Here is a 24,171-nt window from a genome sequence, read left to right on the forward strand (position 1 = left end):
TGGACTAGATGACCTTTGGAGGTCCCTTCCAGCCCAGACATTCTGTGATTCTACTGCTAATTATCAGCCAGTCTCTCATGGAGTGAGAAATGAGTAACTGGCTCCTACATCATGAAACCTCTAATCCAGCATTAGGACACTGTACCTGGATCTCTCTGCTTCTTGTCTGCATACACCAAGCACAGCAGAGTGCCTTGACACCTAAAAGCAGAGTCAAAAAGTGCTATTGGGAGAAGCAGGGAGACAATTCCCTGAGATAAAAGCAGCCTAGTGTAGCATCACTGCCTGCTCTTACCAACAGCTCAGTTTAGTATGGGTCTTCCCCATAAGCTGCCAAGGTGATCCTGTCTCAGGCATCAGTAAGGAAATTATTTGAGAGACCTTCAGGTGCATGAATTCAGGTATCATTTACTTTTCTAAATAAAACTTGAGAATTCTGCCTCCAGACAAACTGAATGACAAGATCTAGGATGAATTAGCTTGAAAATGTCTGGAACAACCTGCCCCACAATTCACACTTCTGTCCTACTGCACATGTGGTATTTAGAGGGCAAGAACAGACATGCCCCTGAATATATTAAAAATCTGAGAGTACGGCCCTACACATTTGTACATCTGATGAGTCAATGGCAAAATGACAAGCCACGACTTTGTTCAGTTCTGCTGTCCCCACCATAAAAGGGACATAGACCTGTTGGAACGAGTCCAGAGGATAGTTACAAAGATGATCCAGGGGCTGGAGCATCTCTGCTAAAAGGATAGGCTGAGGGCACTGGGATTGTTCAGCCTGGAGAAGAGAAGACTCTGGAGAGACCTTATAAGTGCCTTCCAGTTCCTGAAAGGAAGCTACAGGAAGGTTGGAGAGGGACTTTTCACAAGAATGTCCAGCAACAGGACAAAGGGAAATGGTCTTAAACTGAAGGAAAGTAGGTTTAGACTAGATCTTAGGAAGAAGTTGTTCAGTACAAGGGTGGAATAGATTGCCCAGAGAGGTTGTGGATGCCTCTTCCCTGGAGGTGTTTAAGGCCAGGCTGGGTGAGGCCTTGAGCAACCTAGTTTAGCTGAGAGGTGTCCCTGCTGGTTGCAGGGAGGTTGGATTAGATGATCTCTAGGGTCCCTTCCAACCTAAGCCATTCTATGATTCTATGAAAATCTTTTCTCTATTACTTCACTAGTACTGTGCCACTGGTGATATATTAGTGTGCCCATGGACTTGGCTCACTGTATTTTACTATTTCAAATCTAATCTCTTAATACACAATTAGGAAGGTGATGCATATTCACCAGCTTCAAGGGAATTAGTCTGGATTTGCACACATTTAAATTACCATTAGAACAATGGAAGAGTATGCACCTGCAAGAAATAAATTTAGAATGCACTGAATTGTATTTAGCATTACTTTGAAGCCTACCTGGAGGAACTGCAACTTAGAACAGCCCTTTACCACTCTGAGATTACCCATCGAATAATGAATTCCTTTGCTAAGCTCTTCAGTATTACTAATGAGAGGGAAAACTAGCACAGGTTTGGAATGCCACAAATATTCAAGATACTGAAGAGACCAAATTATGAAGGAAGATCGGGAAAACATGAACAACCAACCAACCAAAGCATGACCAGCAAGGCCAAAAAAAAATGATTGTAAAGCAACATAACAACAGATTTGCATGAGAGCTCTGTGCTCAGATGGGATACAATTAGGATGGTGCACAAAAGTATAATTCACTGTTACAAAGAGTTACAAAAGAGAAAACAAAGGCCCATAGTTAGAAAATAATACTTCTTCCTGAAATAACAGCTCAGAAAAAAAGTTGCTGTGCTTTGGACATTCATTATCGAACAAGAGAAAGCACTACAAAAATGTGCTGCAGCAAGCCCTTTTCCCTAAAATTAAGTGGATTAGAGGAGTTAAAGATTTCTAATATTTCTCATTTTCATGATTCCTACATTTATAAGACATGTCTTTTCATTGGGGCTGGATTTAAATATTGATTTGGTCTATTTCTCTAGACAGAGGTCTCACAATGACATTTTGTGCCTGTGTGTCTATGTGTGCACACACAGACAAAAGGAATAGAAATGTGTACATGTGTACATATTAGGAAGAGATAATTAGATACCTTTCTGACCTGAGGCAAAAATTAGCTTGACTAGATGTCTATCCTGTTGCTTGAGGGAATGAGACATAAAAGCTCCAAGAAACAAGCAAAGTTAATGAAACAGAGCCAAATTCTCTGCTGGCATAATTTCATTAGAGGTAAATGCAGCTGCCCCCACATACATAGCTGAGAAGGCTACTTGGATGATGAAGAGAGAAGGGGGAGTCAGCCCACATATGTGGTTTCAAATTATACTTTTCACTGTCAGCACAAATTGTAATTGCAATACAGGGCAATTTTTATTAATTACACACTTCAGAAATAGCTTATAAGTATGTATTGCCCTGCCTTTCACAGGTTTTAAATGAGTATCTTCAAGATTGTTCTGATACATTTATTGACTATAAAGTATGCCTTATACCAAAGGTATACTTTTTAATATTTACTTTTTACTGTTTACTTTTTACTATTTTCACCTTCACTCCTGTTTTATCTCCTCATTCTCTTTACTTCTGTAAAAATAATTTATAAAACTAAATTCATGGTCTTTATCGTTTTATAGTTGCTTTCATTGCAGTAGTTTCCTTCAAGTCATAAAGTAAATTGTTCTTACAAAGCACCAAATAACAATTTAATTAACCTTATCGACGTTTTAAAGGAGATATTCACCAGGGCTTAAATCCGTTCCAGAATACAGGCATCTCTGATGTCTGTATGCAGCATCTGGGGATCACTAGCATATAAAAATGACAGATTTGTTCACATAACAGCAAGAACTTAAAACCTCCAAGCACAGGAGGATCTTCTGGCAACATACACTAATTTAACCCAATTTTGGCATCTGTGAGAAAGCCTAAAGCCAGGCCAAAGTGCTAGTAGGATTCCAAAATTAGATGATTCCCAACATCCAGCCTTGGAGATGGAAACACAATTGCTGATCTACAAGGCCTAATCTGTGCAGAATACAGACAAAGAGAAGATTTTGTGGCCAGTTGGTTAATGTCCCCCTTCAGTAGGGTACAGGAAACATCTGGTGGATATGAAGAATGGAACAGTGGATGGCCACAGCTCTGGTCTTCCACCATCCCAAAGGTTGCTACTGGTGGACAGTTTCTCTTTTACAGAGCTACCAGTCACTGTAAAGTAGTTGCAATTATGAAAACAAGAAACTCCAGCTAGGACTCACATCTAATTTACTGCCCTTTATGCTTCTCAGTCCAGTTCATTCTACATTATTTTTTTTGTGTATAGTGGAAGAGCTTAAAGAGAGAAGTGAAAAGTACACTTCTTTGATTACCTTACCTTATGTCTCCCACTTACAAGTTAATTAAGAATCATGGGCTGGAATTGGAACGTCTGCTTCATTGCTTCCAAATGAAGATGGAAATTCGAACATTTTTCTTCTCATTACTATATGCAATGCAGAAAAGAAAGTAATCTCTGCTTGATTCTTTGAAAGTAAACTATGCAAACATTTCTCTTCAGGCAACAACCCTTTGTGTGAATTCCAGGGTGATGGAGGTACCTCCCTGTAGACTTGAATAAGACAACTAAATACCAAAATGTGTGTCCTATCCTTGTGCTCAAATATTCTCCCTTAGCTACTTCCAGGTAATGTTTAAAGAAGCACAATGATTGTTGGCAGCGTGTGTTTATTTAACAGGGTTGCTTTCAGCTCCCAACCTGAGATGCCTAACTCTCCTCATGGGCTCAAGAGCAAGCACAGACTTCTAACACAGGCTTTGAATTCCACTCCAGGAGCCAGTTACATAATGTTTTTGCCAGACATTTCAGCACGTTATTCCTTTGTTGTATTAGCCCTCACTTTGTAACGTCGTTTGCATGCAATCACTATCTGGTTTGTTGTGCATTTCAGCATATAACACATAACAAGTAGCATCATTCATTGGTAAATTGTCTGCTGAAGCTCATCCAATGCATATACAGAGAAATGGTTCAGGTATTAATATTAGAGACCTTTATTACATGATTGTACCACTGCATGTTAGCCTTTATAAAGGTTGCTAGAGGAGAGAGAACAACTTGAGTTCTCAAATCACAGCCCGTCAGTTACCACAGGTATCTATCTCTCAACTGTAATGATCCACCCTTTATCCTAGAGCTGATAAGACCCGGGAAAAGGTGTAAGTGTGACGACACCTGGGTGAGAATCTAATGTTGCTACATAAAGCTAATCCAATCTACCCAGACATGCATTCATTCTTGTTTTTAAGCTGAGATGCCAGTGCGTCTATCTATGAATATTCTGAACACATATTCTTGTTTGAGTTCTTAATTCTCACTCAAAGGTAAATACTTCATAGGCATATTTTTCTGTCTTTACATGTGCTTCCACTGGATGCTTAAGTGTATTAAAAAAGCCATGGTATGTGACTACCAGGCTTACATGGTATGTAAATTAGACTGTGAAAATTGACTGTATTCCTATCCAGTGGTTAAGGGCACAAAAGGTCCATGGGAATCTCACTCTAGCCTTTATTTTTTGCTTTAGTAAAACAAACTCTAATTCTTTATTTGTCAAATTACTACCTGTTACAGTTTGAACTTTCCTTAAGCTGTAGTCTCCTAATGAAGTTTAATCTGCCTCTGGCTTAAAGCAAAGAGCATTGTGTGTTTGTGTGTAGGCAGTGTGAATGTGGTTTTGCAGAAAAAGGAAGTCTTCTGAATGTTGGGGGCTAAAATCAATGGAAAATGGAAGCCAGCCTACTGCCCTTGTTTTTCCAGCTGTCAAATTTTACTCTAATAAAGTAGACAGTATTTCTTCACAACCCATTAGTTTTTCCTAAGGAAACTGACAATAACATTCACTGTTCTGTGGATGAAATCTCCATAATTTATGCTATTCTTCGGGAAGAAATACTCTGAACACTTGTGTGTATAAAAAAAAGGAACTTTTCAGCAATGTGTTCAGAAGCTCAAACATCTCTTCTGCTTTATTTTACTTTTTAACTCAGACAGAGGACTAGATACAGAAGGGAGCAAATGTGAGTCAAATTGGAGGAGACAGTAAGTGTGAAGAATTGTCAGGGCAATGCATGTTTTAGTCTGGCAAAATGGTACGCAATCCCTTAAGGAGCTTAGAAATAAATAACAATACACTTTATGGAAAGAGAAGGACATTAAAGAGATCAGCTCTATGAAATCCTTCTATAATTCTATAATTTGGAAGGCAGCCAAACTGGGCAGCAGAGAAGGGTGCAGAAAGCAGGAACTCCTTTGCTACGTGAGATTATCTGTGATTTCACATAGAATCTTCATCTATTAAACTTGTATTTACACAGTGGATCATCAGCTTCCTGATCCATGGTTTTGTAATGTGTGAAAATTTCTCAAATATGTTGCACATTTAAGATTCAGCAGGTCTCCCTATTAACAAGAGTTGACATCAGAACAGGAATAAAAACTTTGTAGCTATAGGAATTTGTATTTGTAGAGAACACAGTTACCCCCTCAGTCCTTATAGCATCCTCATAAATAAGGTATTAACAAGTCTTAGAGTTACTACTGTATTTTATCTTTCAGACACCTCTGTGAATAAACAGCCACATATGTACTAGCAGTATTAAAAAGTTTATAAACATTTCTAGGCATCTCATGTTTCTTATGATACCTTTTGAGATTGCTTTATTGAAGACACTTTGCAGCTAAGCATTTCCTTTATTATTATTTTTTTAATTTTGAAAAATCTTTATTTGATTTTGACTCTGCATAACCAAACTCAAACTGGTAAGGCTGGCATTTTTCCCATCTCCTAAGGATGTGAGATGCGAGGAGAAAGGGTCTCAGTCTGTTTCTGGAGAATCTTATTACTATTACCATAATGAAAAAAAGGCAGCTTTAATCAGTTAGGTATGAGACACATTTAATTGACTGCAGCAGAGACAGTAATGAATTATTGCTTTCCATCCACCCCCTTATTATTCCCACTAACATAAGCATTAGCACAGCTCTACTGAAAAAAAAAGAGCATTTTGCTTTTAATTTCAGCTTCTCTTCTTCTGAACTGTAGCACAATAGTCTCTCAATTAGGAAAATTAAATATTCTCAAATGTGAAAATATTAACTAAATGTAGGAAACAGTACAATTACAAAGAAGGTCTGTTTATTTAACCTTTGTCTGAACTTGTAAATTACTGATTTCTTTTTGTGGTAGTTGCTTGACATGCCTCATTTCAGCTGCTGTCAGTTGTAAGATGGCATAGTACACAAAAATCTTTAATTCTCCTTCCACCAGACAAACCTCAACAAAAACCTCGGGTGAAGTTGTGTGGGGTAATGGCTAAGGAGAAAAGAAGGAAAAAATGGACCTGGAAACCAACTCTGTCTCTATAAATAATACAGAGTGGCAATTACTGGCATGGACGGTGAAGAAAGGACAGCAGCAAAAGTGTACCCTTTTTATCACTGTCAAGGGTGCAGCCAGGTCTGTCCTGAGATGTGTAACTGCCACACTGTTCATGCATCCCCACACACACCCATGGGCTCTGGAACCTCTGAACAGGATAATTACTGCATGCTGAAGTTGGGATAGAAGAAAAAAATTGCAAAAACACAGAAATAAATTCTAATACTTTTTGTTTTCCTTCCAACTTTTGTTAGAAAATTTAATACTCTCTTACAGTAAAAAAAAAAAAAAAAGTAATTGAACATTGTCATGTACTGTGTGTTCATAACCACACACCTTCTTTTAGCATGGAGTGTGATTAAATGCAGTCTTCTAACTGAAATACTGAACCTACTGGAAAATACGATCAAGATCTAAAGTTCAGTAACATCATTTGACTTCAGAAAGATTTATGCTTTTTTATTTCTTTTTAGTTGTTGTTTCCTTTTGTTTTGCCAAAACAAAATGAAAATATGTAAGGCAGAGAAAGACTGCTGTCATGCAAGTTATATGCTGTGGATAAACCTCTCCAGACCATTTTCGAAATTAAAATGCATCTGTTCAAAGTGTATGGAGACACAGACATGAATACAGAGAATTCTTTAAGTTTTGTACCATAAGGTTTAGTAACACAAAGTTCTGTAACACAATCTTAGTTTAATTTGTGTATAACATCCATGAAATTCAGCTTGGAATGAAAGCTGGAAGAAACAGCCTTTCCATGTCCTTTTTGTCCTTAAGAGTTTCCTTTGGTTTTGACATTTTGACTTGCTTCTCTCTGAAGGCTCATTCTACCCAGAATGCCCTCGTTGTCCTGGAGAAGCAGTTTTCAGCTGTTGCAACCCTGACTTAACAGTAAAAAAACCCTTCAAACAACACAATAAAAAACTTTGTAAGTCTTATTCCTGCATTCTGGATCACTGTTGCACGTCACAATCTAGCCAAAACCACACTGGCAGGCTATGCTGTCTTCCTTGTGCTAAATACTAGGGTAGAATTCCTGTTGGCTGGGATATATACATGGAAGCAAAGAGTCTTAATCCAGTAACACCATTTACATTAATTACTGTCTACAAGCAGAGCAGCACTAAATCTGTTATTCCCTTTACCTTGCTCTCAGCCTCTTTTTTCACGAGCAGGAGGAGACAAGGCAGAAAAGGTGTGGCAGCTGGACAAACAGAGGCAGCATATTTTGCTATGAACTGTGACCCTCAAATCCTAAGCAATATTTGTGGAAAAGAACAATCTTGTTGGTGCTTTCTATCAAGAAATTATCAAAGGACTTTTTTTTCATTAATTTAGAAAGAAAATAGTTTTATTCTTCAAAAAAAAACAATCTTCATCTTGTCTAGCCTTTTTTATCATTAGTATTTATTAGAGTAGATAACAGCTGCTGAGAGCCTTCAATCACAGGGCTTTTGAAGGCTGATGGAAGCATCAAGCTAATACTTTCAGTGGCTCTGGGATCTGAACCCATGTCCTCAGGATTAAGGCAGATCAAATGAAAATGAATACCTCTTTACAGACAAAATCCACCTATCCTTTACCATGCAGAGAATGAATTTCTCTGCAAAAAGTAGAGTCTAAAGCACTGAATTGAGGTCTTTTATATTTTATTATTCATATGCAAGATAGTTTGCTCTTATTTTGGTATTACTATAATGACACAATGTTTTTGCTTCTCCCATTGAGAAGAATGTAAATTAAAATGAACTGGTAATGGATACACAGGCTTTGCCTTTGAAACTGTTTATATGAATTGAGTTATGGGCAAGAATCAAAAGGTATTCTCAGAAAGTTATAGAGAAACTTCTCTAAAAATGGCTGGCAGGTGAGTTCCTCATGATACCATGATATCCAGCCCCAAGAAATATTCAACAGCTTCCATAGGACACAATACTCACATTTGTTCACACTCTCTGGGAAAAAACAAACAAACAAACAACCCCAAAAAAAAACACAAACCAGTATTTGATTCTACCTCACTGGAGCCAATGAAAACTTCACTTTTATTCCCCAGCTGAATGCTGAAAGAACATAATAGTCATTATGTACATACACAGACAGTTCAGTTTTAGGAAGTAAAGGAAAAAGGAAAATCTAATTGATATGTACAATGTCTTACTGGGAGGCTACTGGAATATGGACATAAAAGAGTGAGATTTTCCAACCCTGGAGTTATTTAAGACTGAAGTGGACATGCCTCAGAGCAACCTGATCTAATCAGACTTGCTTTGAGCAGGATCTTGGCTGAAGGTTCCTTACTATCTATGTGATTCTGTGATTCTATGGAAGAGTGGGAAAATGTAAGTGCTTTTGTTAAATAATGTCAGCAAGAGACCACTACAGCCTTTCAGAGAGATTAAAAGAAGTTTCCCTAACTCTGTACAGCCTAACAATCAATACAATTCTAGTGACTTCTTCAAATGTTCAAAGTAATACTGTATCAATCACATGACTGAAAAGAATAAGCTCAGAAGCACATGTGACATTACTAGATTTTTGTATGCTGGGTGTGTGAACGCACGTGTGTGTGTGTGCACATCTGTCACTAAGAACAGAGGTCAAGCTTGCAAACTCAGCTGCAGAAAAGAAAGAAAATACCATAGCTTGGGCAAATTTGGGATGATATGCATATGAAACAGGATGTGGCCAGGTAGTTTAGAATTTTTTACTGTGGGCTTTGCATTTTAGTATCATTTTTGCAAACTTTTATTGCTATACATCTGTCATACATCAGTTAGCGCAAAACTTGCCCAGAAGTAGACAAATACATCTCCACAAACACAGTGTGTACTGTAGAAGTTTGCTTAATCTGTTCTATGTAGCATTATACACGTGTACAGATACAAACTTTGAAAAGAAACTAGGACCAGATGTCACAGTAAATAAAGATCTAATATCTGCTCTGAGACTACATGTATACTGTGAAATTTGGTCAGAAATGCCACTATTTAATTTAACCTTAATTTTAATCTGGTATTAAAGGAGATCAATAAGATTTTAAAACAAATATAAGTAAGTTTATATAAGCATCTGAAAACATATTTATGTAAATATAAATAAAAACAATTTCTGCACCTGTAAATTTAGTTGCACTGTGCATACTCCATCATAATGTGTAGTGATGTACTTAGATAATGAATGAGCTCATTTTAATAACAAGAAGGCAATCTTTTTTTCTTAAACAAGAGAACAAAGGAGATTAGGTACAGAAAATGAAGGCAGAATCATCTGACATTGTCTTCATATCATTTCATGTAATGCTGCATATCTAGGATTTCTGCCATTCCTAGAAGAGGAATTTTTCTATTTTTATATTTCACTGTGCAGCTACAGACAGATCCATGTTTTCCCCTTCCACACCAGGGAAATCTATTTTATTGAACTGTAAGAAAACAATTTTCACAACATGCAAGGTTTCAAACTTGAAAACCCACACTTCAGCCACAATAATTTGGAGTATGCATCTAAACAAAAATTCCTGATGTTGAGGGTTTATAATTTCCCTTGTGGACACAGGCTCCCAGGTCACTTGTGTCAGATTCCTGACCTTTTTGAGAAAAGCTAACTTTCCTCTTCAGGACTGCCTTAGTAGATAAGCTGTGCTGGAAACACTGCCAAGAGAGATACTGATGTCTTAATACACCTGCTGATCACTGATAAAATCACAGAAAATCAAAGCATGCAGGTTAGAAAGGACATCTGAAGGTTACATGGGCCAAAATCTTGCTCAAAACAGGGTTAGCTACCGAAGTGAGATGCGTTCTCACAGGACCTCACCCAGTCGAGTTTCAAATACCTGGAGCAATGGAGAGTCCATGGCCTCCCTGTACAACACATGTTAATGTCTCATTCTGCTCATGGGGGGGAAAGAAGAAAGAGAGAAAGTCCTATCATTTAAACAGAATTCATATTCCTAAAACTTGGCTTCTCCAGGCTGAAGCAGCTCAGCTGTCTGAGCCTCTCTTTGTCTGTCTTATGCTCTAGCACCCATAACAACCTAGTGACCCCTCAGTGGTCTTCTTCCATTTTGCCAGTATCTCCCTGCACTGGGAGGGCACAAACCTGGACACAGCAATCTCCTTCCCTTATCATTGTTCTCTGCAAATCAAAACAAATGAACTGGCATGACTGCAGAAAATTTTAAGATATAAATGACACAGTAGGCCAGAACCATGCTCAATTACTGTGTAGAAAATGAATATTTTGTCTCATAACTGAGTCCAAAGAGAATATACATGCATACTTTCTTCAATGTGAGAAGACTTGGTATAAGGTCTGAAGTCAGCTTCAAAAGGAGATGGAGATTACCTCTAGAGCAGATGTTATGGCTGAACATTCTCATATACCATGAGCTGGGCTAGAGTAACTCCTTGTGCTTGTGAGTGATGTCCAAAAGACCCTTTTATCTCTTGGTGACTGCTGCATCACCCCCTCCCTCTCCACAGAGGGATAGTTGCTTTCTTGAAAGGGCCCTTTAGAGTAAAAATGTCCCACAATCTATTGCCTCACTCTTAACACAATTCCACATAGGACTCATACCTATCTACCAATAATTGGACTCACTTTGAACCAACCTCATTTTCAGCACTCAGCAAACAGGTTGGGGCTATCACAGACACACACAGCGCAGGAAAAATAAGCCAAGGGAACAGTAAACAGTGAGTGGTCACCTTGTTTATTCAGAGTGCCGTGGTTTATTGATGCTATATGCAATCTCAAGTTTAGTTGACCTTAGATGTTAGATGCTTTCTCTCACATCCAGCCACATCTGAAAGGGAGTTTTCTCCAGCTGGCTAAGGAAGCTTTCAACAGCCATAAGCAAGCCCTAAACTCCTCCAAATGCCATTGTCCCCTCATGTGTAGAAATAATAATCTTAAAGCAAAGGTCCTTCACAGTCACCATGTAGAGTGAAAAGAAAGAACTCAGCTGCTTGGTGTTGGACAAATCCAGGCAGACTTCTTTCATCTCTTTAAGGAAAAGATAAGACAGTAACTGAGTATACAAGCAAAAGAACAGGCTTCCTCATTACCAGCATTTAATGCATGACTTCAATAGCAATACTAAAACTGATACCAACAAAAATGCACTCAACAGAATCACTAATATAGTAATCACAACAATAGTAACAGGAAGAAGTAGAATGGAGAGGGATCTCATCACTGCATTACAGTGATGGATGTATCTGGAATGCTCTTAAGAGCAAAAGTTCTTTGGCAACGACACCCTGAGAATCTGGAATGAAATATATATTTTTTTGAAATAGCAAATGGAAAATAAGTTATCACTTGTGGTATATTCTTGTACATGCAAAAAAATCCAACTCAAGAAAGGTTGTTTGTTTTTTTTAAAGAATAATTTGATTCTATTAGATAACCCATCAAACACATCTATGTAAATTATCACAGTAGGTGTGAAACCTGCTCTAGTATTGATTCAGCTGGCACAACCAACCTCTATAAAACCCTCTTCAGAGATCCTGCATCAGGGTGGTCTGCTCACCCCAGCTGGTGGGGAAATGCTGAATTCCTGGGCTTGCCCATTGATTCCAGTGCCTGCTTTTACTGAAGTGGACACAGCAGCAGTTTGAACTAGTCCAGTCACTTATATGCACACAAATGCTTCAAGATTCATGTTCTTTCTCTTCTACAAGCACCATGCTAGTGCTTCATGAATTTACTGCTCATATTTGGGGTGCCGAAGCAGAAGGAAGAATTCATCAGCTAAAGAAGCACACACTGTGCAAGCAAAGATTCTCCCATCTCTTGAAGGAAAACACAGGACCGAATAAAAGCTTGTAGTTTGTTGGGCCTGGCTGGTAGACCAAACCATGCTGATCAAGTTTGTCAGTCTTTTTCACCTTCTGAACACTGTTAGTGCCCATTGTGGTATACCTGAACACAGCTGAAAGGTTCAGATTATTTTTGCAATTGTATTCAAGTTTCCCACTTTAGGAAGAGACTGAAAAACCTGCCTGTGCGAGCTGAAGAACATGGATACCTTAGATTAGGAAAGGGTAGAAAAGGAGTTTGAAGAAACACCCATTGAAATAAAAATCTCCGACATCTGCTTTTGAAAATTATGTTCAAAACAGTCTTACATTTGCACATATCCATAAGAACAACAAGATTTCTGCTGAAGAAATGAATGGCTGATACCCTTATCATTTTAAAGGGTCTTATCAAAGCTATAAAGATGGTAAGTTGTTCAATCTGAGGTAATGGCTTTACAGGCATTTTAATTTTTGTATTTTATAGACATGTATGTACAGCTTTATTTCCCTAATGCAAACCACAATAAAACACCTCATGAGGGCTTTAAACTCTTTTGTCTTTGCTGTAGGTTTATCTGGTTTAGGAAAAGAAAAAAAAAAAAAAATGATAGTACATTATTTTCAGCAGTGGGGAGGAAGTGGTTTTTTAGCTGAATCAGCTTAAAAAATTCCAGCTGTGTTCCTGTTGAAGCCATCAAAAAGTCTAAGCTTGGGATCAGCTCCCCATGCCAACTAAATCCTTTTCAGGTCTCAAAACCTAAATTTTTGAAAAAATGCCAAACCTATCCTTGAAAATAACATCTTAATTGGTTGATATTAAAAAACAGAGTGCCATTCTTGAAAATGCAAGAGCTCACATTTCTGTAAACTAATTTGGTATCACGCCTTGTAAGAGCACTCAACACATTAACACAGAGACTATCTCAGAAAACTGCAATGACAGGCATGCAGGCTGGTTACTTCAGACAAAGAGGAATTTCTAAGAACTGTAGAAACTAAACCTGTTACAAACTATCCCGTGCCATTGAAATGTACCAGGAAGGATAAAGAAGTGAGTGAGAGTGTTTGTCACAAGGAAAATACCAGGTTCCATTCCCAAGCTGGCAGTGGCTCAGCAGAGAATAAGGGAACTCCAGTGTTGTTGTCTTTTGAGATCAGTAGTTGTTTGAAAGGAGTTTCAGTTTTAGGTTAACTCCTAGTAAAGTGTTTGGGATCAAAAAGCAGAAAACACAGGTGTACATACTGATGTATGTATGAAACAAATATAAAAATAAATTACTGCAGGATTTAGCATTAGATTAGAATTAGATTTAGAATGCAGCTATCGTACTGTCTTTCCCTCTTTGATGCTGCTACACTACTAGTTTTTGTCTGCATGCATACCATGATATTTATTTTCCTGTTCAAAACTCTGCATTCTTGGTCTGTTACATGAGAAGGAAAGAAAATGGACCTTGTCATTCCCAGCCATTGAACTGAATGAGCGATCAAACACTTGCCTCACATATTTCCCTTATCCCTGTAAATCTAACTCTGCAGCTCCTTCAAGCTAGAAGACTGAGAGATATAGCCTGACTTACACATATGTTAGAAGAAGCCAATTATTTGCCCAATTTAACTGACTCTGAGCTGACAGAAACTGATTTATTCTGCGTAACTCGAAGTTATATAAAGCAAACGCATTTCTCACTAAGAATTGTACAGGGAAATGGTATTAAGCAAAAGAAAAAATATAAGAACAAATGATCAGAAAAACAGGTGACTAAGAAATTCTACTGCTCTCAGGTAAGCATATACAGGAACCTGGTTTTTTTTAAGTTGCATTTGCAAAGGAATATAAGAACCATAAAATTACAAAGGAAATACTAAATGGCGACAATAGTTGAGACAATAGATAGTTGAAAGTCAATTTTAACACGTCACACATTTACCACATAACTCCAAAGGAAAGTCCTTTCTTCATTTCAGAATGCCACTCCGACCCTCTCCATAGTTGAAAGCGATGCTTTTTATTAAAGAATTTGGCTCCAGCTTAATTTTGGATTTTCTAGGGTTTCTAAAATAAAATTAACTGCCAAGACACATTTTTTTTCCATTTAGCAACTTGGCAATCCAGAGTGATTGTGATGTCTCCTCATCCACATTCTAGAAGATAATTTTGGTGAGGCAATCTTTTATCCCAGAGCAGTGAGTGAGATTAAGCAGAACAGTTTAAAAGTCTAGGTATTCATTCCAAACTATTTCTAAATGTTGCATTTCATGAAATCATATTTGCATTTGAAAGTTGTACTATAAGTAAAAACTTTCCATAAAAAGAGAGTGTATTTTACATGAAGTATTTACTTACAGACCCAAATAAAAAAACCAAAACAAATAAGCAAACAAATTCTGCCAGTATCATTAAAATGTGTTACCACTCTCATGAGATGGTAGCCAAACTAATAATTATGAGCTCAAGCCTAAAAGGTGCTCACAGACCAAACTCTAAGCTCTTGGTGATTTGAAGGCATTCACACACCAGGTCTGAAATTCACTTTCTTTCCATAACAACACACATTGTTCCTATGAGATCCTGCATTTCTTGGCACTCTTTGATTGAACTTACTGGAGTAACATTGATTGAACATACTGGTGAAACGCTGTTTCAGACATTTTTCTATCAAAATGGTTTAAATGGGTCATTCCTTAAAAAAAAAAAAAAAGTTTTTTTCAGATAATGATGAAATACCATGGATTACAGTTTCTTGTAGTTAAGATGTAAGATGGTAGCAGATGTTGTCTCCTTTTTGTATTAGTGTCTTGGAATATAAAATAATTATTTTAAGATTGTTAGTTAAAGAAATTTATACTGTGTTTCTGAAAATAATTTAGGTATAATCTGGGTTATTAATTTTGCTAATTGAGAAAGAAGCCTTTGTAGCATTCACTTTTGCATAACTGATTTGCTGGGTGAGAACAGCAGTTGGGAATATCCCAACTACTAACTGCTGTAGAAAGGGACAGGAAACATAAACTCCATCAACCTTATCCCCACAAGAAGTAAGAGAGAGTTAGCCTTAAATTCACAAGGATGAGAAGAAAAACTCTGTTCTCTAAACAGAATGATGGTCCCAGCTCCAGAGTGATTTCATGGGAGAGTCAAAGATACCACTTCTTATCTTCCTACCTCTGTCATACCAAAGTCTTAGCTAAAGTAAATCAGTAAGCAGCATTTCTGCTTCTAGGAAGAAGCCATATCAAAGGCAGTTGAAGTAATGATGTAGATGCAACTGCACCAAGCTTGCAATGAGGTATGAAGGGAAGGGAGGACAGACAGACAGCATAAACCCTCCATTAATCTCCTTTGTTCACTTTATTACTGAAAATATGCACTAATCTCGATTTGTACACTTCACAGTAAGACAGAAGGTCCAACATTACACTGATTCATGCAGGTAATGGAATATTTTTCATTCCTCAGTGGCATCCTTGTGACCTTAACTCTGTAATTGGAGGAATGGGGAAAACACACAGCCTTTTTTTTTAACATAGTGTCTGCTGCAGCCATTGCTGTCTGAATGTAAGATGAGATGAGAAGGCACACTGTGAATCAACAAACTCTGTCCCCATGACAATGGCCTCTCCCCGAGAAAGAGTACTTCATCTTTTTATTAAGAAGTGTTATTGAGAACACTGAAAAGTCAGCACCAAAAAGAACAAAATACATATGTTGAGGAAATGGCCAGTTCAAATGACAGGATAAGGTCTTGGTCTATGTATTTATTCATGGCAGGATCTCAGTCAACGCACTTCAATAAAATGAGTAATTATTGTGAGTCACGTCACTAATTACAACTGATACACAAAAAGGCTTGTGCAGCACCACATATCAAAGTGCACTGTGAACTCATCCAGTATGGAAATGGCTCACAGAGGAGCTCTTGTTACGGGTTCTCAAACAGTCTTGAAAAAGATATGGTATTAGAAATGTCATTTCTCTCATCGCATTTTTTTTTAAACATAAAAGAAGATGTGTTGTACAATAATGACAATATAACTGCCTATGCAAGGACTTCAGCATTTGCCTTGGACAGGCAACACAAGGGAGAATTGTAATGAGAGAGCAGTAAAATTGGCCAAGATAAGCTTCTTTCTTCTATAACAAGTAGAGAGAGCCAAGATGTGTCGAATCTGTCAAAGTGTTCTAAGATAAAGTTTGATTTTTCCATATCAAAATAACAAAAGGAGAGATGGTTCAGATATGGGTCAAATTGACTGAGCAGAGGAACTGAAAGAGATTAAAGGAAGGAAGTAATCTCTTAGATAAGATATCTACATTTTATAGTGCAAGAAACACTCAAGTCTTCAGAAACTTTGTAAAACTTGGATGAGTTCTTCACTCAAGAGTAGGATTAAAATTACAAGCTTTTCCCCAAAATTTTGGGTCTGATAATTAACTAAAGACCATTAACATGGTCTAACTTGAAGACCACATGCTTACTTATGCTTTCTTACAAGAGTACCTCTTGCAGTAACTTCAGAAAACAAAGAACTGGACCCAACTTTGCTTGTGACTTCATCTTTGTTGCATGATTGTTTTCACAACTAATCACAGCATACGGCACAATCTAACTCTAAACACAGAAACAACATATTAAGTTCTCCTCTCCTGCACACCCATGTCAACAATCATGAAGCCAAGTCAGTGACACTGCCACTGAACAAGAGTGAGTGTGAAAATAAACAGATTCAATGCCATTTATCACACGTGACCTCTGCCCATGGAACTCCAGAAAGAATACTGAGCTTTCTACATACTGCTTCCTTTAATATCTGTTTGAACTTTCCTTTTTCCTTTTTTGACATTCAACTCATAACCTATTCAAGTAACTCAATTTCTATACAACCAAAATTTATTGCATTACACCTCTGTTTATTTTAACAGAAAAAAAATCCATATACAAAGAAGATAAGTCTAAAAATTACTCCCAAAGACCAATTTTTAAGTTAGAAACAACCAAAGTTGTCAATTCAACCAAAAACGAAAGTACCAACAACCAAAAGCGAAAGTACCAACCTTACTACTAAAGACAAGAAAGAATTTTATTTTCTGCTGACAGTATTCAAAAGTGATTTAACTTTTTATATCTCCAATGGAAGACAATTGAAGGGGAAGAATTTTCACATGGTTGGTGTTCAACGCTATATAAATTAGTATTACTTAAGATCCATGGAGCTGTGAAAGCCACAAATGAGCTACTTTGGAGAAGATCTGACCCACAATTTGCTGAAAATTATGCAACTATATAAACACTCAAGAGATTTCTGTATGAGTTCTGCATATAAACAAAAATAGAACCATAGTTCTCATTTCTTTCTATTTTCTTTTATTTTTAAATGCATTATCTCTACTTCTTTTTGCAAGTACCTTTCATTCCATAGACACCCCTAAAGATCCAATCAACTACTTAAGCATAAACCATTGCCTACTAGACTGTCATCAACACCAAGTCCCCCAAATAATAAATGAACTTTTTATTAACTGTGGTATCATTAACATTACAATGAGGGATTGTTTAAAAACAAGTTGTACTGCTCTTGCTCAAGAGCTCAAAGAAAATGCTTCTCAGTTCCTTTATTTTTCCTTGAGGGTAACCACAGGGGTTGCATTAAATCTTTTAAAATATGTTGACAGTTGAATAAGTGCTGCTGTTGCTCTGGTGACATTTTATGCTTTTTAATTGTCATTAATGAAGTTGACTGATACTTTCTTAAAAGTGCTTTACGTGTTCTAGTAATTTTATGACAAAAAGAGGAACAAAACCGTCTGCAAATTAGCCTTGATCCACTTCTCATATGGAATTTGCACTGGAGACAATGGGAGAATCTGCATGGGAAATATCTGCTTGACCAGATATTTTAGGTAGGAATGCATGAAATGTTCCAAGTGAATTGTGAAATTATCACTTGGTTGTGCATCTCCATATAAATTCAAAGTACAAAGAAGATTTGTTTTGAGTGTGTCTTCAAAAATAAGTAGCGGAGCTGCTTTGAATGATTCAGAACCTGACGTTAAAACAGTATGGTCTGACAACTTATGGCTGCAGTCAACCCCAAAACGTAAATGGGAGTCGGAATGAAATCAAAGTCTGACACTATCCTGGAGTCTAATAACTCTTTTCTTATTTTGATAATACTCCCACTGATATGAGAAATGTTTTGCTCCTGTAAAGGCTGAAGGAAGCAGCTCTCAATTATCTGTTTAGGAACATGCAGTAATAAGGAGGAATGTTTGTAGCTTGAGAAACAGCAGGCACTATACACGATAATTCATAAACAGATAAGGTAAGTCTTGTGCTATGGAGAGAAAAATTGTGTTAGGTGATTTAAGTAGGTTAAGGAAGACCTATTCCAGGGACAAGAAGCTAGAAGAGATAAGAGGAGGAGGGATGGTATACTAACAGTGAGATGTATTGAGTCCTTTGCTTTCCCCATCCCAGTTTTCCTTGCTCTTGCATGCCCCATGGTAACACAACAGATGATTCCCCAGCACTACTGCAGCTGCTGCACCGCAGGCTTCACATCTTTGCAATTTCAGAATCAGAAAAATTTAGAGCCATCTTTCTTTCTTCAACTGCAGCAGTTCTTCAAGTGCTGATGTTATACAAATACTGATGGATTGAGGCAGCAGCTGAACAGGGCAATGAGGTCATGACAAATCATTCCAAGCAAACTGAGAACCCTTTTGCCTGATTTTCCACAGGCCTCATGCCTTGTATACCCATGTATTACCTGTGCACAGCATGCAGTTCAGCTCCAGCCTGCCCCTTCTCTTTCACCCCAGTAAATGGCTATACAAGGTGCAAAAGGGCAGGTGTCGGGGTTCGACATGGCACTACAATTTTCAAGACATTCAGGGTGCAGACAGCAGTAAGTTCCAAACTCACATCTGACGCACATTTAACAATCTCAGCTAAGTCATGAACTACATTTTAATTAGACAAGGGGCCAGGCTTTTGATTTCAAAAATAGAAATTAGGGTTGCAGTCCTTCATCCGTTGAAGTTAATTGCAAAATCCCTATTATCAGGCTCTTGAGGTATTACCCAGGCTTACTTTTTAATTACATTTGATTCTTAATGAAGTAGATGGCAAAGAGAAAAGCAGCCTATGATTCAAATGATTCTCATTTTTATCTTTCCTGATGAACAACAGAATAGGTCAAGATACTTGCTGGGTTTTCCCATGAGAAATGCCGCGACGTGAATAAACTCCATTGATTTGATGCTGATGGAGCAGGTTAGCTTTGAAAAGCATCACTCATTTTCTCCTCCTGTATACATTCTACCCCAAAACTTATGCAATGTAATTATAGACACCAAGCCAAATCCAATTCAGAACTTGAAAAATATCATGTAAGTATCTTAAGCTTGAATGACTTGTCTTTATTCTCTAATGTCATTTAAAACATAAGGAGTCCTAATTATAGTTTGATTTTCAAATGAAGCATTTTAAAAGAGTGACAATTCCCCATAAAAACTGACAACTTCTCAGGGCACTGAGACAGCCAATAACTTGGTATTTCCACATGATTGAAAAACAATAATCTGTGAAGCAGCTTATACAGAAAGAGTATTTTATGACGCTTGGCTAAAGAACAATATGAAGTTTCACCTTTTTCTCTTGTATCCATACCCACGTAAATAAATGAAAATTTATAGAACAGAAGCTCATACTACAAGTGGGACCTTGTTAAACAGAGCAACCTGAAAACTCTTTTCACATCATGAAAGCTGTTTCTGACCATCTGGAAATCAAGCTTAACAATAAAATTACTATTTTTATATTATAGAAAAATCTCAGCCCTTTATTACAGACATTACTTGTTATATTATGAAATGTATAATCTCCTATTTTTATGACTTTGAAAGATCAATTAAAAATTAAGGACTTAAAAACATATTTCTTTTTTAAAAAGGTTTGAATGTTGAAATAAGTATTAGAGAAAGTAAAATGTCCAATTTAAGATAATAAGATAGTACTGTAAGACTCTGGTGACATTTACCTTCCCCTACCTTTCACTGAGGCTAGAGACTCAGTTTTACCCATGCAAAGCATTACATTAAAAAAATCAAGGAGAGGTCACAGGACGTGCAACTGCTGTACATGATACTGCAGAAGCCAGCTGTAATTGAGGCACCCAGCAAGGGGGAACAACCTCCTTTCAGAGAGGGGGAAAAGAAACTAAGTTTTCAATTTATTCAGCCATTAATTTTTCTAATTCCCTAAGTTTGGGGGATTTTGTGCTATGGGTGGTTCTGTATTTCAAACTTGCAGGACACCTGTGATGAGCCAAGGAAGGAAACAGAAATCTGATTCAACCATTTGGCTCCATTATGATTCTTCCCTGTTCACAAGGTTGAATACCACAAAACCTGAACAGTTCCTACTTCATGCCCATATCAGAGATCAGGAGAAGCTGAAATTATTTATGAGGCCACCATGAACATGATGTGGAAATCTGAATCAGCCTGCTCTGCATAATTGTGACAAACCTGCAGGTGCAACATGCAACCACAAACTTGCTTCTGTGCTGAGCTGCACTAAATCAGCATCACCCACATTGTCAGCATTACTTAAGCAAGGAAAAGAAATTCCCACCTACTTCTTCATTTGGCAGTTCCCTCTTGGAATGCAATTTCTACTATTGCTTTTACTGGAAGTGTGCCAATCTACACCTATTAACTACTGTGCTTATAAGCTTAGGGCCCTATACAATATCTTCTAATTGTTCCGTTAGCTGTTTAGTATTTGTGGAAGGTCTAACTTGGCAGGTCTCCTTACAGATGTGTCTCAGACTTACAAGTACACAGTTATGATCACTGTGGTCAACAGCAGTTTGAGATACTTACTATCTATGGTTATTTTTGAAGTGATTCTCTAAAGACTCTTTAGAGCATGCAGAATACTCCGATGGCAAGACATGGCAGTTGCAGGGCATCCTTGCAATCACAAACCATATGAACCATACAAACCATTCTAATGCAGGCAGCACTGATGCAAGCCCTCAAGCCTCAGATTATCATAGAAAAGGTAGAGGGCTGAAAAAAGCCAATGCCCCCATAGTTAGTTACAAAAGATTTCTGCTTAAATTCGACAGAAACTCTAAGCCTGAAGAACACACACATTCTTAAGTGGTGGCTAAAGTCAACATTTAAGACATGAATTCATATCATAAGACTAAGCTACGTTACTATTAAGGTAATACCGGGGTAATTGCAGCGATAAGGTACTACTCATCACTTCAGAAATCAAACCACCTTTCTTTGGAAAATATTAATTTTGATTGGTTGTTTAAAGTAAGCAGGCATCAGGGATTGCTATGCGCTATATACATCTGACATGGAACAAAGTGCACAAGGAATGATATTTTGTCAAAGGACTCCATCCTTGGCTAACTATCTTGGTAAACCTTCAGGCAGCTTGATTTTCACAGTCTCTGTCGAGAACTGGAGGAAAGCAACTCAAATCATTAATAACTTCCACTACATGCCACGTGCTAACAACTTTCCCAAACAACATTACGGATAAGAAATAAAACTGTTACTTGATAGTAAGTCGTAGTAACTCTCAAAATAAAGAGAATGCATTATTAATTCTGTTCCTATAGCAATAGCAGCAATGAACTTAATGTATAAAACAAATGTAGGCTGACAAGTACCTCAGCAACACAAACCAAAAATAATAATTGTGGACACAGATCAAAAAGCTGCTTTCTACTCAGCTACTGAATTTAAGAAGAAAATGTTGAATCATAACATTTGCTTAAGAATGTTTATCTTCTTTCTTACCATTGAATGTTAAAAACACCCTTGCTTGAGGCTGGGAAGATCCTTTTACACTGCTAAAGTAAATAAATATCCCAATCAACACGTGCAGTGCAAGAAACGCCATCTCTTCAGATTTGCAACTTAATATCCAAGAAATGAAACCTGAAAGACAGAGATATCACATTACTGTTGTTTTACATTTTTGCAGAGCAAAACCAAAACTACAGGAAGATCTGCATTAGAAAGCTCTTCCAGCTGAAGCCATAATGTATGATAACGTGAAGGAGGTACAGCACTTCTGCATTTTCTTACTGTATCTGAAAATGGTTTTACTCAGCAGTCTTCTGTGCTGTCACAAAAGGAGCTCTCTGCCTGTTAGTATGAACCAACAAAGCCTGATTTTTGGCTAAGAGAGACTACAGCATTAGATTCAGTTTATTTAAATAAGGACAATTCCACCTGCTGGAGAAATAATTATACTAAATGTCAAGGCAGAGTAAAGCAAGGACAGGAGATAGAGTTTCACGAATAAAAAGCTGGCTGGTATTTTTAGATGCCTCTCCTTACTTTACATCATATTTGATTTCCCTCTTATGGTTTGAGTTTTGAGGGTTTTTTTGGAGAGGGGGAGAGAGATGGAGTGGTGTGGGTTGCTAGCTGGTTAGTTTTTTTTTTTCTTTTAATATTTGAAATCAAAGGTCTTTGGAAATGAATGACCTTTAAGTTTTGCTAAATTCTCTAATAGCCCTTTAGATCATTTTCTAAGATGAAATCCTGTCTATGTACGTCACTAATTTCAAAACCATTGAAACCAAAAGTATTTCAACATGCCTGAAACTGTTAGCCCAAAAAGCAAATGTTGACTAACTCCTTTCAGGATACTTGCCTACTCTCTACAGAGCACTAAGAACACCCAGTGTTGGACAGTGCATTACACGTGATACTTCTACTACTTTTCCTGTGCATCTGCTGAATCTATACTCATTTTATAGCGTTTAGATGCTGAGAAGACTGAGCTCCTCAGAGGATCAGAAAACACCTCAAAGCAAATCTGCACCTCTTAGCTCATGAAGGGCTTGAACTCCCTGGAGTCAGTGGCACCTTCCTATCAATTCCAATGGACTTTGGACCAGACAAAAAAAAAAAAAAAAACAGCAGACATTATAAGCCCATTTTACTTCCCTACTTAGGTATATATTTTTTTATTTTTTTTTCCTTTTTGACATCAACAACCCTTTACTAGACACTACTTATTGGTTAACCAGGTGATACATTTGATTCTATGGTAATTGAAAGCACTTTGAAGAATAAAACCCCTACAGCTAGAAGAAAGCATTATGGGCTATACATTTATTTCATTAGCAATTTTGTTGCCTGTGCAATCATCTTAACACTCCTTTACCTCGACTCTGCTCCAGCATTACAATCCCTTCAGTGGAAGCCATTATTTCTACATGCTTGCTCATTTGGTCCCCCTGAGATTCACACCTGTCCCAAAAGAACCGGCTGTAACCTCCACAGCATAGCAGGAACCAGCTGTCAGGCACGGATGACTTTAGGTCAGCACCAATTTGGGCTGGATCTACACCACTGACTTAGCCTTAAAAGCCCCATATCTCATTACTACCTCTGTCACTCCCTGTCCACTCACTGTAAATCGTTTTGAAAGGCTTCCCTCTGCATGAGAGCCTCATGCAAGTTGCAAGAGGAGGGAGGTGGGGGTGGAAAGCACGTGAGAGAGCCCAGACTCTAAACTCTCCTTCACAATTTTCTCTGGAGTACTGAGAAATGCATGAAGATCAAGTAAAGCTACAACTCTGCTAATTGACAAAAACAGCAGTGTCAGAAATTTGCCAGCTACATATCTGGTCTACAGGAGAAATACACCCATTCTGACTCAGTTCCAAATTATGTCTAAGGGTCTGTTAACGAATAAAATGATAGTTACAGAGTTTTCGCCAAGAATAATTTTTAAACAGGCTGCACAAACTCTAGTATTAATGCTACTTTGTGGGCTTTAAATTTAAAGCCTTGAGACTAGCCCATGGGATATCATTTAACTTGCCCCTCTTCTAAGAGAG

At 37.6% G+C, this 24,171-nt stretch overlaps 1 protein-coding gene across 1 annotated transcript in view; it reads right to left on the reverse strand.

Moving 5' to 3' along the window:
- SEMA3C (sema domain, immunoglobulin domain (Ig), short basic domain, secreted, (semaphorin) 3C) overlaps positions 1–22,216 on the reverse strand; it is a 106,415-nt gene extending 84,199 nt beyond the window's left edge. The window contains exon 1 of the mRNA XM_008945168.1: positions 22,112–22,216. Within this exon, the coding sequence (XP_008943416.1) occupies positions 22,112–22,214 (103 nt within the window). The 5' untranslated portion in view covers positions 22,215–22,216. The remainder of the gene's footprint in view (positions 1–22,111) is intronic.
- Positions 22,217–24,171: the final 1,955 nt, after the last annotated feature.

Source organism: Merops nubicus, unplaced genomic scaffold (genome assembly GCF_000691845.1).
Source record: "Merops nubicus isolate BGI_N331 unplaced genomic scaffold, ASM69184v1 scaffold12778, whole genome shotgun sequence".
NCBI lineage: Eukaryota > Metazoa > Chordata > Aves > Coraciiformes > Meropidae > Merops > Merops nubicus.